At 41.6% G+C, this 13,226-nt stretch overlaps 2 protein-coding genes across 2 annotated transcripts in view; one reads left to right on the top strand and one right to left on the bottom strand.

Annotated features, from left to right (window-relative positions):
* Positions 1–17: 17 nt before the first annotated feature.
* pbdc1 (polysaccharide biosynthesis domain containing 1) lies at positions 18–2,132 on the bottom strand. The gene is made up of 6 exons (XM_060049693.1): positions 2,045–2,132; positions 1,482–1,547; positions 1,219–1,278; positions 934–1,074; positions 584–695; positions 18–493 (listed from the first exon to the last, which is right to left on the bottom strand). The coding sequence occupies exons 1-6, from the start codon at positions 2,072–2,074 to the stop codon at positions 399–401; spliced, it is 504 nt and encodes a 167-aa protein (XP_059905676.1). The 5' UTR covers positions 2,075–2,132; the 3' UTR covers positions 18–398.
* Positions 2,133–7,021: 4,889 nt separating this feature from the next.
* The window catches only part of dmtn (dematin actin binding protein), a 14,287-nt gene continuing 8,082 nt past the window's right edge, over positions 7,022–13,226 (top strand). The window contains exons 1-4 of the mRNA XM_060049699.1: positions 7,022–7,145; positions 11,132–11,180; positions 11,289–11,369; positions 11,860–12,003. Of these exons, the coding sequence (XP_059905682.1) occupies positions 11,172–11,180; positions 11,289–11,369; positions 11,860–12,003 (234 nt within the window). The 5' untranslated portion in view covers positions 7,022–7,145; positions 11,132–11,171. The remainder of the gene's footprint in view (positions 7,146–11,131; positions 11,181–11,288; positions 11,370–11,859; positions 12,004–13,226) is intronic.

The raw sequence follows: 13,226 nt of genomic DNA on the forward strand, positions 1-13,226 counted from the left end.
AAAGATGACAAAAAAAGTTTCTTAGATTGTAAAATGTTTTTCATTTCAGTTTTCCAGGGAAACTTGGGAGAAGGAGAATGGAGGTGGGGTGGGACATGTTACCACAAAAACAAGCCGCTATGGTTGGCACAGTGTAATGTACAATACATAGAAAGAATTGGGAAAATATAAATATAACAAGAAGATTTATGGATAACGTTTGAGGCGAAAAACCTTGATTTGATTCCAATAGTTTTCTAGGGCGGTCACCACCAGCAAAAATTAAAAGGAGCATTTTCAAATTAATGGGATTAGAGGGGGGGATGACCCAAAGACCTGACTTAAGTTTTTTAATATTGAAGTCCATGAATTCTTGGGGAAGCTTCAGGGATGGTCTGCGGGCAGGGGTCAGTCAGAAGCTAACTCTTATTGTTGGTCTTGGCTGTAAAGACGGGGGTGTTGAGTCCTTCTCTGTTTCGGGCGATTTCAATGGCGAAGAACTGGATCCTGGTGGCTGGAAGACAAAAAGGTTCACTGTTAAAATCGCTGCCATTTTAGAATGGATATAACGGATTCTTTTTGGAGTCTGATTGCAGAGACGTACCGAATATCGTGTTTTCCTCCGTGTAGTCTTGCTCACAGTTCAGACGGAGAAGGGTTCCGTAGTTGAAGTCTTCGATGACGTCCTCGAATTGGTTACAGAATGGACGCCAAGTCTGCACAAAAACAAGGTTGGAATGTACAATCAGAAATGCTCCTTTTACCCGGAATTGGCATTTTGAATAATGTGAGTGCCTCAATCTGGACGATAACTTTTGGATTATTAAGCGCATACTCTTACGTGTACAATACACGCACACACCCTTGTATATGTGCACACACACCCCCTCGTACGTGTACACACCAACACCCACACACACTTGTACACCCACACACCCTTGTGTACACACACACCTCCTTTGCTTCGGCAGACTTTAGCAGGTCTGGGTGGAGCAGCTTGATGTCCATGTCCTTGAAGGTTTCCCTGAAAGCCGTGTAGATGGTGTCATCCACCTTGGTCAGCTTCAGGAACTTGGGGTCCACGGAGGAGATGAGCTGGAGGGAAGAAGAAGAGGATTCAGTGGCGGCTATGTTTTGAAGGGAACCCTTCACAATAAGTGGGTAAAAGGTCAGCTGAAAAACGAGTTGGATTCCCTCTCGTTTGTGAGACATTCCGCTTGAAGAACATTCTACACTTACGTTGAAGTAGACTTCTGCGTGGTTGTAGGCCTTCATCGCCCACATAACCTCCACTTGGGGCTAAATGGAACAAAAACAGATTGGAACAATTTTGTAAATATGATGTGAAAACAATCATTTTTACTGGTCATGTTGCCATGATGTCTGGTTAACGTTAGGGTTATTGCTATATTGAGTATTGGATACGTTTCCACCTCAGAGATTATCTGATTGAACTAACAGAGAAAACGAAACATCTGGAAAGGTTGCTTATTGACACTTACGTTATTCCCAAAGGAGTCTGCCGGTAGAGACAGCACATGTGCCGCTGACGCTGCACCCTCAACCCCCTGGAACACATAAACGTTGAAACGATAAACACATCGTTTCAACATTGAAATACGATCGATTTCACGGTCGCTTTCACCATTCTCGTAATGCAGCTTCTATGGCTGCAGGTCGCTGGAAATCCCCTTGTCCCCAAAATATGGACATCTCCAAATTGTAAATAACCAGCAACGAAGAACTCCGTCATACATTTAAACACCGGTCTCAATGTTAAATATTTCCTTACACTACCGTCAAATATAAAAATGATATGTAATGTGACTGCTAATAAACTGAATCGATTGTCCCGACCAGGGATCACCCTGCACCGTGTCTGCGGTATTATTGCACGTGTTTACCTATCACCGTACGTCCAGTAAGAAGCGACGTGACGGTCGTCCATCGGTGTTACTATTCAATGTTTTTATACAACAAACAGGCCATTACCACCGATAATAAGAGTTAGCAGAGGATAAATTGCACTAGGTTGGCGTGATATGTTGTGCATTTAGAGTCTTACCAGAGAAGCGATTCCACTGTCCGACGCCATTTCTCTCGATTCTGCTCAGAATCAGGACGTCATGAGAATTAAAGAGACAGTCCCGGGTGCGAGTTTATTTTTTGCAGGGTGGTAGCGGGAAGCTCGTGAATATTCATGAGGGAACTCATCCCTCATTGGCTGGGACTTGGCTCGCTGGGACTTTGTCAGAGGGCTTGTGAAAACAGAGGGCTTGTGAAAATCACGAACGCAAATAAATGAAACGTTGTTATAAATCAACACAAATCATTGTATCAATAGTGTGACACATGTTATACAGTAGTTGTTTTTAGACGAGTTAGCATTACGAGCTAAAGTTTGTTTTGGCACTTACAGAAAGGTAGCTATAGAGTTGCCGTGTAGTAGGTGGATTGATAGGTGAAAATCAATATTAAAATTCATTTAGCCCTACGCGCAAATGTTGCAAGCTTTAATAAATCCTGCCATTATGCTCACTACTTCTAGAAACAGAACAGAATGGAATCTTAATGGAAATATCAAGACATGGATGGACAACAATTAGAAAAAAAAAACGTGGAAACAATCACCAGCTGCCGAAAGCACTGCGATGCGCTATACATAACGTTATAAAATATAATAAATAAAAAAATGATTTACTACAGTAGCCCAGGCTGTGACACATAACAGTTTCACAGGGGCTTTTAGACGAGTGAGCTAACGTTTGTACTTACAGAAAGGTAGCTATAGAGTTGCCGTATAGTAGGTGGGCATCATGTGTCACATTATTGCTAAAATGATTTGTGTTAATTTATAACAACGTTTAATTCATTTGCCGATGCGCTATACATAACGTTATAAAATATAATAAATACAAAAAGGATTTACTACAGTAGCCCCCGTGACACATAACAGTTTCACAGGGGCTTTTAGACGAGTGAGCTAACGTTTGTACTTACAGAAAGGTAGCTATAGAGTTGCCGTGTAGTAGGTGGGTATTATGTGTCACATTATTTGTGTTGATTTATAACAACGTTTAATTCATTTGCGTTCGTGATTTTCACACAAGCCCTCTAAAGTCCCAGCGAGCCAAGTCCCAGCCAACAAGTCCCAGCCAATCAGGGATCAGTTCCCTCATGAATATTCACGAGCTTCCCGCTACCACCCTGCAAAAAATAAAATTGCGTCCCGGGTCCCGCGTCTCAGCCAGTGTTGCCAGATTGGAGCAGATTTCCCGCCCAATCTGGCAACACTGGCTGAGACGCGCATGGTCTCAGCGCGTTTATTACATGATGAAGACGCAGGGGTTACCCCCTATGTTTTATTCGATACATTTCGACAGTGTTACCCCTTATGGGTTTTTCATGACGACAGATAAAAAACGACAGTTTTTTTTACGTTTCATTTGATAAAAACGACAGTGTTACCCCTCATGTTTTTTCCCATGACGACCAATAAAAAACAACAGTGTTACCCCTTATGTTTTTTTTCATGACGACCAATAAAAAAAGGAACAGTGTTACCCCTTATGTATTTATTCATGACGACCAATAAAAAAAGGAACCCCTCATGTTTCATTTGATAAAAACAACAGCGTTACCCCCTATGTTTTATTTAAAAAATATCGACAGTGTTATGTTATTGCGGGGATCCGAACATGAGCTGTTTAGAGTGTTAACCTCTGAACTTAACAATGCACCATCAAGACACCGGATAACAACATCACAAAGGTTATACTTGACTTTATAATTCGCATGAAATAGAGCTAAGAGTCTACCAACAGATGACATCCACCGGACTTGAAACCCGGTCTCCAGGAGGTTAGGCAAAGTAAACTCCACTGCACCACTGAGGCAATGACAATACTCAATAATCAATCGTCAACAAAGAGGATATACATGACATTAAAATGTATGTGTGTATTTCTATTATTTCCCTTATGTTTTTTTTTCATGACGACCAATAAAAAACAACAGTGTTACCCATTATGTTTTTTGTCATGACGACCAATAAAAAACAACAGTGTTACCCCTTATGTTTTTTTTCATGACGACCAATAAAAAACAACAGTGTTACCCCTTATGTTTTTTTTCATGACGACCAATAAAAAACAACAGTGTTACCCCTTATGTTTTTTTTCATGACGACCAATAAAAAACAACAGTGTTACCCCTTATGTTTTTTTCATGACGACCAATAAAAAACAACAGTGTTACCCCTTATGTTTTTTTTCATGACGACCAATAAAAAACAACAGTGTTACCCATTATTTTTTTGTCATGACGACCAATAAAAAACAACAGTGTTACCCCTTATGTTTTTTTTCATGACGAGCAATAAAAAACGACAGTGTTACCCCTTATGTTTTTTTTCATGACGACCAATAAAAAACAACAGTGTTACCCCTTATGTTTTTTTTCATGACGACCAATAAAAAACAACAGTGTAACCCCTTATGTTTTTTTTCATGACGACCAATAAAAAACGACAGTGTTACCCCTTATGTTTTTTTTCATGATGACCAATAAAAAACAACAGTGTTACCCCTTATGTTGTTTTTCATGACGACCAATAAAAACAACAGTGTTACCCATTATGTTTTTTGTCATGACGACCAATAAAAAACAACAGTGTTACCCCTTATGTTTTTTTTCATGACGAGCAATAAAAAACAACAGTGTTACCCCTTTTGTTTTTTTTCATGACGACCAATAAAAAAAGGAACAGTGTTACCCCTTATGTGTTTTGTCATGACGACCAATAAAAAACAACAGTGTTACCCCTTATGTTTTTATTCATGACGACCAATAAAAATCAACAGTGTTACCACTTATGTTGTTTTTCATGACGACCAATAAAAAACAACAGTGTTACCCATTATGTTTTTTGTCATGACGAGACGACCAATAAAAAACAACAGTGTTACCCCTTATGTTTTTTTTCATGACGACCAATAAAGAACAACGGTGTTACCCCTTATGTTTTTTTTCATGACGACCAATAAAAAACAACAGTGTTACCCCTTATGTTTTTATTCATGACGACCAATAAAAAACAACAGTGTTACCCCTTATGTTGTTTTTCATGACGACCAATAAAAAACAACAGTGTTACCCATTATGTTTTTTGTCATGACGAGACGACCAATAAAAAACAACAGTGTTACCCCTTATGTTTTTTTTCATGACGAGCAATAAAAAACAACGGTGTTACCCCTTATGTTTTTTTTCATGACGACCAATAAAAAACAACAGTTTTACCCCTTATGTTTTTTTTCATGACGACCAATAAAAAACAACAGTGTTACCCCTTATGTTTTTTGTCATGACGACCAATAAAAAACAACAGTGTTACCCCTTATGTTTTTATTCATGACGACCAATAAAAATCAACAGTGTTACCCCTTATGTTGTTTTTCATGAGGACCAATAAAAAACAACAGTGTTACCCATTATGTTTTTTGTCATGACGACCAATAAAAATCAACAGTGTTACCCCTTATGTTTTTTTTCATGACGAGCAATAAAAAACAACAGTGTTACCCCCTATGTTTTTTTTTCATGACGACCAATAAAAAACAACAGTGTTACCCCTTATGTTTTTTTTCATGACGACCAATAAAAAAAGGAACAGTGTTACCCCTTATGGTTTTTTTCGTGACTACCAAAGAAAAACGACAGTGTCACCCCTCATGTTTCATTTGATAAATATCGACAGTGTTATGTTTTTGCAGGGATCCGAACATGAGCTATTTAGAGTGTTAACCTCTGAACTTAACAATGCACCATGAATTCACCGGATAACGTCATCACAAAGGTTATACTTGACTTTATAATTTGCATGAAATAGAGATAAGAGACTTCCATGAGATGACATCAACCGGACTTGAACCCCGGTCTCCAGGGGGTTAGGCAGAGTAAACTCCACTGCACCACTGAGGCGATGACAATACATATTAATCAATCGTCAAAAAAGAGGATATACATGACATTAAAATGTATGTGTGTATTTCTATTATTTCCCTCATGTTTTTTTTCATGACGACCAATAAAAAACGACAGTGTTACCCCTTATGTTGTTTTTCATGACGACCAATGAAAAACAACAGTGTTACCCATTATGTTTTTTGTCATGACGACCAATAAAAAACAACAGTGTTACCCCTTATGTTTTTTTTCCATGACGACCAATGAAAAACAACAGTGTTACCCCTTATGTTTTTTTTCATGACGACCAATAAAAACAACAGTGTTACCCCTTATGTTTTTTTCATGACGACCAATAAAAAAAGGAACAGTGTCACCCCTCATGTTTCATTTGATAAAACGACAGTGTTACCCCCTATGTTTTTTTTCATGACGACCAATAAAAAACAACAGTGTTACCCCTTATGGTTTTTTCCTTGACGACCAATAAAAAACAACAGTGTTACCCCCTTATGGTTTTTTTCATGACGACCAATAAAAAACAACAGTGTTACCCCCTTATGTTTTTTTTCATGCCGACCAATAAAAAAACAACAGTGTTAAGGTATGACTTATGCTCATTTCAATTAGAGGATGATGTAGTTGATGCCCTTTTGACTTAACACACAGGAATCGTGTGTGTGTCTGCCACATACAGCCTGACACCAACACTATGGCAATGCGATATATAGACTGCTTTGTAATTGTAGTCGTATAGAGTTGTAGTGCTACTTGCATTTTAATCTTCCTTCAATTTTTTTTTTTTTAGGTTGGTTAAATGAAGTAGCCTACTGAATATAAATAAATTCAGTATCTGCCAATCATAACTCTCAGTTATACATCCTGCGTATTTGGGTTTGCTGTTATAGGGTTTGTATTGGCCACCATGGCCTTAATTGCCCATCTACCACTAACACCACCTTTTATACTTGTAGGCCTAACATGCACCCCACCCTCCTTCCCCACCCCGCCCTACCGTTCTCCCTCCCCCCTCGCCCCCCCCCCCCCCCCCCCCCCCCCCCCCCCTCCCTCCCTCGCCCCACGCATCGCAAGGAGCGTCATCGGCGGTCTTCATGTCCCGGAGTGATGTTGGCTTTTCGGATGCTCTTTAACCGGACCCGGAGCTGAGGCAAACACGTTATTTTCCGCGTGGTCTGAGGGTAGGACTGTCCTCTTATTGTTAATGTTATTGAGAACGCATTATTACAGCGCATTACTGATATTTAGGTAGCGTCTATTTGTTATTGCTACGGAGCGCACTCTCTCCTCCTCTTCATCCGCGATGTGAAGATATCGATAGGCCATTAGATCTGCACTCTGAAGCTATATTCCTTCCGAGAACCAGCCTGATGGTCCTACAGTCTGCTCCTAGCGTAATATATTGTTGCATAATAATAAGGCTACATACGATTTGGACACAGACTTGTGTTATTTTGTAGGCCTGACACCTATTCGTAATGCATTTTCATTCAATTATAGCTGTGCATATATAGCAAAGTGTGTAGTTCTACTCCTACACCCCAAGGCCTGCGGATCTCGCCTACGGTGGACAGGCCCTATCCCTGGGCCAGATACAGCGCCACTTAAGAACCGCGATGTATCCTACCAGTTTATCCAATAAACATCAGGTTCAACGGTTCCCAAGCGGTTTAAAAAACACGCTCTTATTTTGGACTCCTTGCTGTGTGGGCAATCTTGAGCTATTATAGCCCAGTTAAATGTTGATGAAATGAATGAATGGACACCATGTTTTGATTTCCACCCTGTAGGCTATGTGGATTTAGAAAACCACCCCTTTGCTCGTAAAACATTTGCATACTCTATTTAAGAAAAATCTATACATTTCTGACAGATATCAATGTTGCTGAGTAGCCTATAGGCTATAGATATAGCAACAAGTCAATTTGTCTCCTCCATTATAAAAGCAGAGGCAGACCTATAAATCATCAATTTAATGGGATTATGCACTACTGTTCCTCTGTTGACCTGGCCCGTGTTGCTGTGTTTAAAACCAATGGATTTTGCAGCGGTTTGGCAGTTAAAAGCTCTTACCGATAAGAAAACTGCTCCCTCTCTGCCACGGTCAGACAAACGGCTCCTCCCCCACAGACAGGCGGACACACTATCCCCCTAGCGCCGGATCACTGTCAGGTTCCACCCCGGACCAGCGACAGGGCAGCGGCGGACCTGTCAGTCCAGCCTGCACTAATCTATTATCTCGCTGCCTGCCGTAGTGATACGTTAAGGTGGTGTGTCGAGGTGTGTTTGCTGTTTTTGTGTTTGTGTTTCTCAGAAACAGAAACTACAGATTTGGTAACGATATCTAGTGGAAAGTATCTAGTGTGAGTGTCCTGGCTTATCTACTTTGTTGATAGTCAAAAAACGTACTGCATTACCTCAACCTTTCAAGGTCTACCTTGCAAGGTCTACAGCAGCTTTGTGTTGAACGCCCATGTTAATACGTCTTGAAAGCAGTATTTTCAGGCTGTAATCAATGCCATGTTACCTTTATAAACTGCTTATGAAGGGCTGGATATGAAAGCGATAGGCCTGTTTGTCTGGCCTGGATGGGGGGGGGGGGGGGGGGGGAGTTTTCTCCAAGGGAGGAGCAGTGTAACCGTAGCAACAGCTGTGGAGCCCTGGCTGGGCGTCAACCTGACTGGGCAAGCAGATAAACAGCAGAGAGGAGGAGGAGGAGGAGGAGGAGGAGAGAGGAGGAAGGCTCCAGACTGTGAGGATGGAGGGAGGGAGGGAGGGAGGGAGGGAGGGCGGGTGGGGTGTATGAACACAAGAAGTCAGGTTTTGAGTGAGAAAGAGGGGGGTACTTTAAGGGGGGAGGGGGCTCACAGGAAGTTTGCATTATTCAGCAGAGGTTACATCTGTATGAGGCCCCGCCATGTTGTCTGAGCACATGGTTTCCCGCTGTTTTTAACTACACTACATTTTTAAGGACGCTTGTTTTTCAAGCACGCTTCAGGGTAATCTGATTAGTAAATCGAATCGAGTTAGACTTTGGGGATTTACATTTAGGGCCTTTAGCAGACACTTTTATCCAAAGCGATTTATTTTTTTTCGAAGTACATTCGTCAGAAGAAAGAGAAACAACTATATATTACTGTCGGTACTGCAAGGATGTTCATAGAACCAAGTGCCTAGCACCTGCAACTGCTAGGTTAACCCATTCCCACAACAAAGAAGCTAGGATAAGGTGCTATACGATGCTATGCACTATTTTTAAGTGCCAGGACGTACAACATACAATAAGTGCATACACTAAGTGCCAGGATGTACAAACATACAATAAGTGCATACAAGGAGTTTTTTTAGAAGAGTAAATGAAGAGGGGGGTAAGGAGGGAGGCTATGCAGAGTCTAGGTGAACTCTGAACATGTGAGTCCTTATTGAGTTGCTGCTGTAGGTACGATTCGAGAGTTGTAAAGAGAAAAATAGCAGAGGAGAGAGAGATTGTAAAACTAAACAACCAAAAGATTTCCCCTCCCCCTTGTTGGATTCCCTGTGATTGACAGCCTTGAATCAATCAAAAAAATACCCCAAAAAGCCAGTAGTGGTCTAGAATTCGAAATTTCACTGCGCATTTCACTTCTCACTAGGCCATTTCTAAAAAGTCAATCAAATAATAATAGCTCATAAATAAACGGCACCCTTAATGCTTATAAAGATAATGTATCCATAAGTAATTTAGACAAAATAGGAATGTCATACATTACTACTTTACCAAGTTGGATTTCCAATGTCCTCAAAAATCCAAGTGGGTTTTACATATAAAACAAGACCTATCACTTACAACAAAGTGTACTCAAATTGAGGGCTATTATACAGTAGAGAGCTGTGTCACTCCCGTGACAGAAATTAGACCTGAGTTCAAATTCTGGTGAGGGGTATCTGTCTCCATGGAAACCAAAGGTACAGATGAGATTTTGTAAGAAAAACGATGTCACGTGAATTGTTATGCCATATATAACCTCTGAACAGATCGCGGCGGGATTTCATTTCATTTACTTCAGATGGGTTTGAGGGTTTGGTTTTCGGTTTTAGGGTTAGGGGGCCTTATTGGTGGGGTTTGAGGGTTTGGTTTTCGGTTTTAGGGTTAGGGGTGTTTATTGGTGGGGTTTGAGGGTTTGGTTCTTGGTTCTAGGGTTAGGTTTTCAGTTCTCTGGTTAGGGATTCCTATTAGGGTCAGGTTTCGGGGTCTGGTCTTTTTCCTCTCACTTTTTTCTCCGTCACTCTTGAGGGTGAGGTTAGTATGAACTTGACTAACAACAGAAGGATTTCCACTGAGATCATCCTCAGTGGGACTCCAGCGCTGGTCTCAAGAGCTCATTGGTAACGGCACCAATCTCAGCGGGGAACTGTATACCAACAGCTCACTCTACTGCGCCATTGACACACTTACCGTGATGTGGTCGAAGTTTATAATTGTTGATCACAATTCACATGACATTACATCGTTTTCAAAAAGCCACTGCACTTTCACCGCGGAGAGTGTTTCCGCAGGGATATAAAACGAGGACTGCAGAGCTGCTAATAACCGACAGCTCTATCAGCTCTATCCACTGCGCCACCAATGGAGCAGTTAGGGCTAGGGGTCTTGCTCAGGGACACTTCGACACTCGTATGGTAGGAGCCAGGGATTGAACTCGCAACCTTCCGGTTGCCAGTCAAGTCTTCTTTTTTTGTTCAGGTCATGTTTTCAGTGTTTGGTTTTGGTCCTAAGGGTTGGTTCTAGTGTAGGCTTTTCTATTTGGGTCAGGTTTTAGGGTTTTGTATTTAGTTCTAGGGTTTTATCGCAGGGTAGGGTTTCTTGTAGAGTCCGTTTTCAGGGTTTTGTTTATGGTTCTAAGGTTTGGTAGCAATGGTAGTGTTTCCTATGGGTTGGGTGTTTTTTTTCACTTATAGGGGTATGATTTTGTTTTAGGGTTAGAGTGTGGTTCTTGGTTTGGGTTTTAAGGTTAGGGTTTGATTTTCAGTTTAAGGGTTTGCTTTTAGGGTTGGGGCCCCAGATCTCCTGGGCCCCATGTCCCAGAAATGCCCCCCGAGTGTGTTTTTGTATCTATCTGAAACAAGCCATTGCACCTTATTTCAAACTGTACTCTCAGTCTCTGTGTCTCCATTCCTCCTCTTTCAGAACATTTCGACCTAACCAAGAGTACACATTTCCCCTAGTCATGCAGAAGGTAATAAACAACGATTAACACACACACACACACATTAATGCACCGTCAGACGACGTCTGACAGTCAACCTCTGTTGAGTGGATTTCCTAAACGGTTTATTATTCCCAGGTGGAGGGAGGCGGCACCCAAGTTAGCCTCATTTCTTCCCAGGGTCCTAGTGCCCCTGGATCACCTGCCACCAGCATCACGGTAAATACACTACTGTTTTATTTTGCATCTCATTTAAATAAAAGTAGCAGTAGATTGGGTGTTCAACTTCGGAAAATGAGGACAAATTTATGACACCAGAAGTGGGAGTGTCCACTCGCAGAGAAATATGATGGATGGATCCACTCCACCAATCGTCTCATCAGCTGGACACCTCCACATTGTTATGTCAGAAATAGATAGACTTTGAAAGGTGTGTGTGTGTGTGTGTGTGTGTGTGTGTGTGTGTGTGTGTGTGTGTGTGCGTGCGTGCGTGCGTGCGTGCGTGCGTGCGTGCGTGCGTGCGTGCGTGCGTGCGTGCGTGCGTGCGTGCGTGCGTGCGTGCGTGTGTGCGTGTGTGAGTGTCTGTATGTGTTTGGGTGCTTGGGTTCTGTGTGTGTGTGTGTGTGTGTGTGTGTGTGTGTGTGTGTGTGTGTGTGTGTGTGTGTGTGTGTGTGCGTGTGCGTGTGCGTGTGTGTGTGTGTGTGTGCAGACCCGTGTGGATGACGAGGTGGTGGGCTACCGGGACCTGGCAGCCATCCCCAGGGACAAAGCCATCCTGGAGGTGGAGAGACCCGACCTCATGACCTACCGACCCCACCTCAGCTTCTCCTCCCTGGACCCCCCGCGCAGAGAGGTACCGGTCCGAAGGGTTCTGGGTTTGAGCCCCAATGTCCAGAAAGGTCCAGAAAGATGCCCTTCTCACAACCTTCTCCTTAACGACCCAAATTCACTGTGTTTAAAATCATCTGAAAAAAAAAAACATTGATTAGTTATTGCTTACTTCATCTATATCGTTATTGTTTTTTTATCTACTAATCCAGCTGACATTTTAAAGTCCTTCTGCATTGTCAAATTAGCATCTGGTCGATTGTTGTATTTGAACGTTGTCAATGTAGAATGCATTGATTCAGAACTTTTAAAAGGCAGATATGTGCTGTTGTAATAAAAAACAAAAGCCTACCCTTGGAGCTTTATTGACCAGGATAAAGCAACCTGATCTCCATCCAATACGACAGAACAGGACCTTCAGCAGTATGACCCCGAACGACCCAATAGAGCTGGTACAACGCCGCCTATTGACTGGTCGAAGAAACAGCAAGACAAATAAATAAAACATTTGTTTTATTCTGAGTTTAAAATTCAAAACTTTAAGAACATTTCGGCATTAGAATGTATTTTATAACATTTATGGACGGAATTATTTGTCGTTTTCTTAATCGTCTTCTATGGTCGCTGCTTCCTCTGAAACCATGCAGTTATGGCTAGGGTAGCCCAAACTCTATTCATATTTTTATGTATTGTAGTGCCTTTAATTTCCAATCCGTTTTCATGGCGCATTTGATGATGCTTTTTGAGTCACTTCCTGTTGGGCTAGGACCCATAAATTGATGATCTTACAGTTAATTTGGGCCTTCTGTCATGTCAAAGAGACCAAAGGCCTCTAGCTCACTCCCAAGTGTCCTTCTCCCCTAGGTAACCAACTAATTATATCACTTTGAGTAAGGACAGAGCCTCCACATTGATAATTCATCCCTTAATGCCCTGATTCATAGAAAAGAGACCAGACGTCTCTATCATACTATCAAATGACCCCATTAATGGTGTGTTTGCACCACTTTGCTCTAGGTCTACTACCCCCATGTTGATAATTTTTAATTTATAAAATGAGCCGGTGGAAAACTACCGGGTTGTCCCACAAAAACACATCGGCCCTCCTAAAGAAGAAGAGGAAATATAAATTAATTTCAATTACATTTTTATTTGTATAGCCCTTAATCACAGGTACAGTCTCAAATGGCTTATATCATCCCTTGGTCACTCTAAAATCGACATTTCAATTTAATGAATTCAGTTACA

This window comes from Gadus macrocephalus, chromosome 4 (assembly GCF_031168955.1).
Source record: "Gadus macrocephalus chromosome 4, ASM3116895v1".
Lineage (NCBI taxonomy): Eukaryota > Metazoa > Chordata > Actinopteri > Gadiformes > Gadidae > Gadus > Gadus macrocephalus.

Coding starts and splice junctions, on each gene's coding strand:
- pbdc1 (XM_060049693.1), bottom strand. CDS start 2,074: ATGGCGTCGGACAGTGGAATCGCTTCTCTG. Junction 1,548..2,044: donor ACAGTGGAATCGCTTCTCTG/GTAAGACTCTAA, acceptor TATGTGTTCCAG/GGGGTTGAGGGTGCAGCGTC. Junction 494..583: donor GGAGGAAAACACGATATTCG/GTACGTCTCTGC, acceptor TTTGTCTTCCAG/CCACCAGGATCCAGTTCTTC.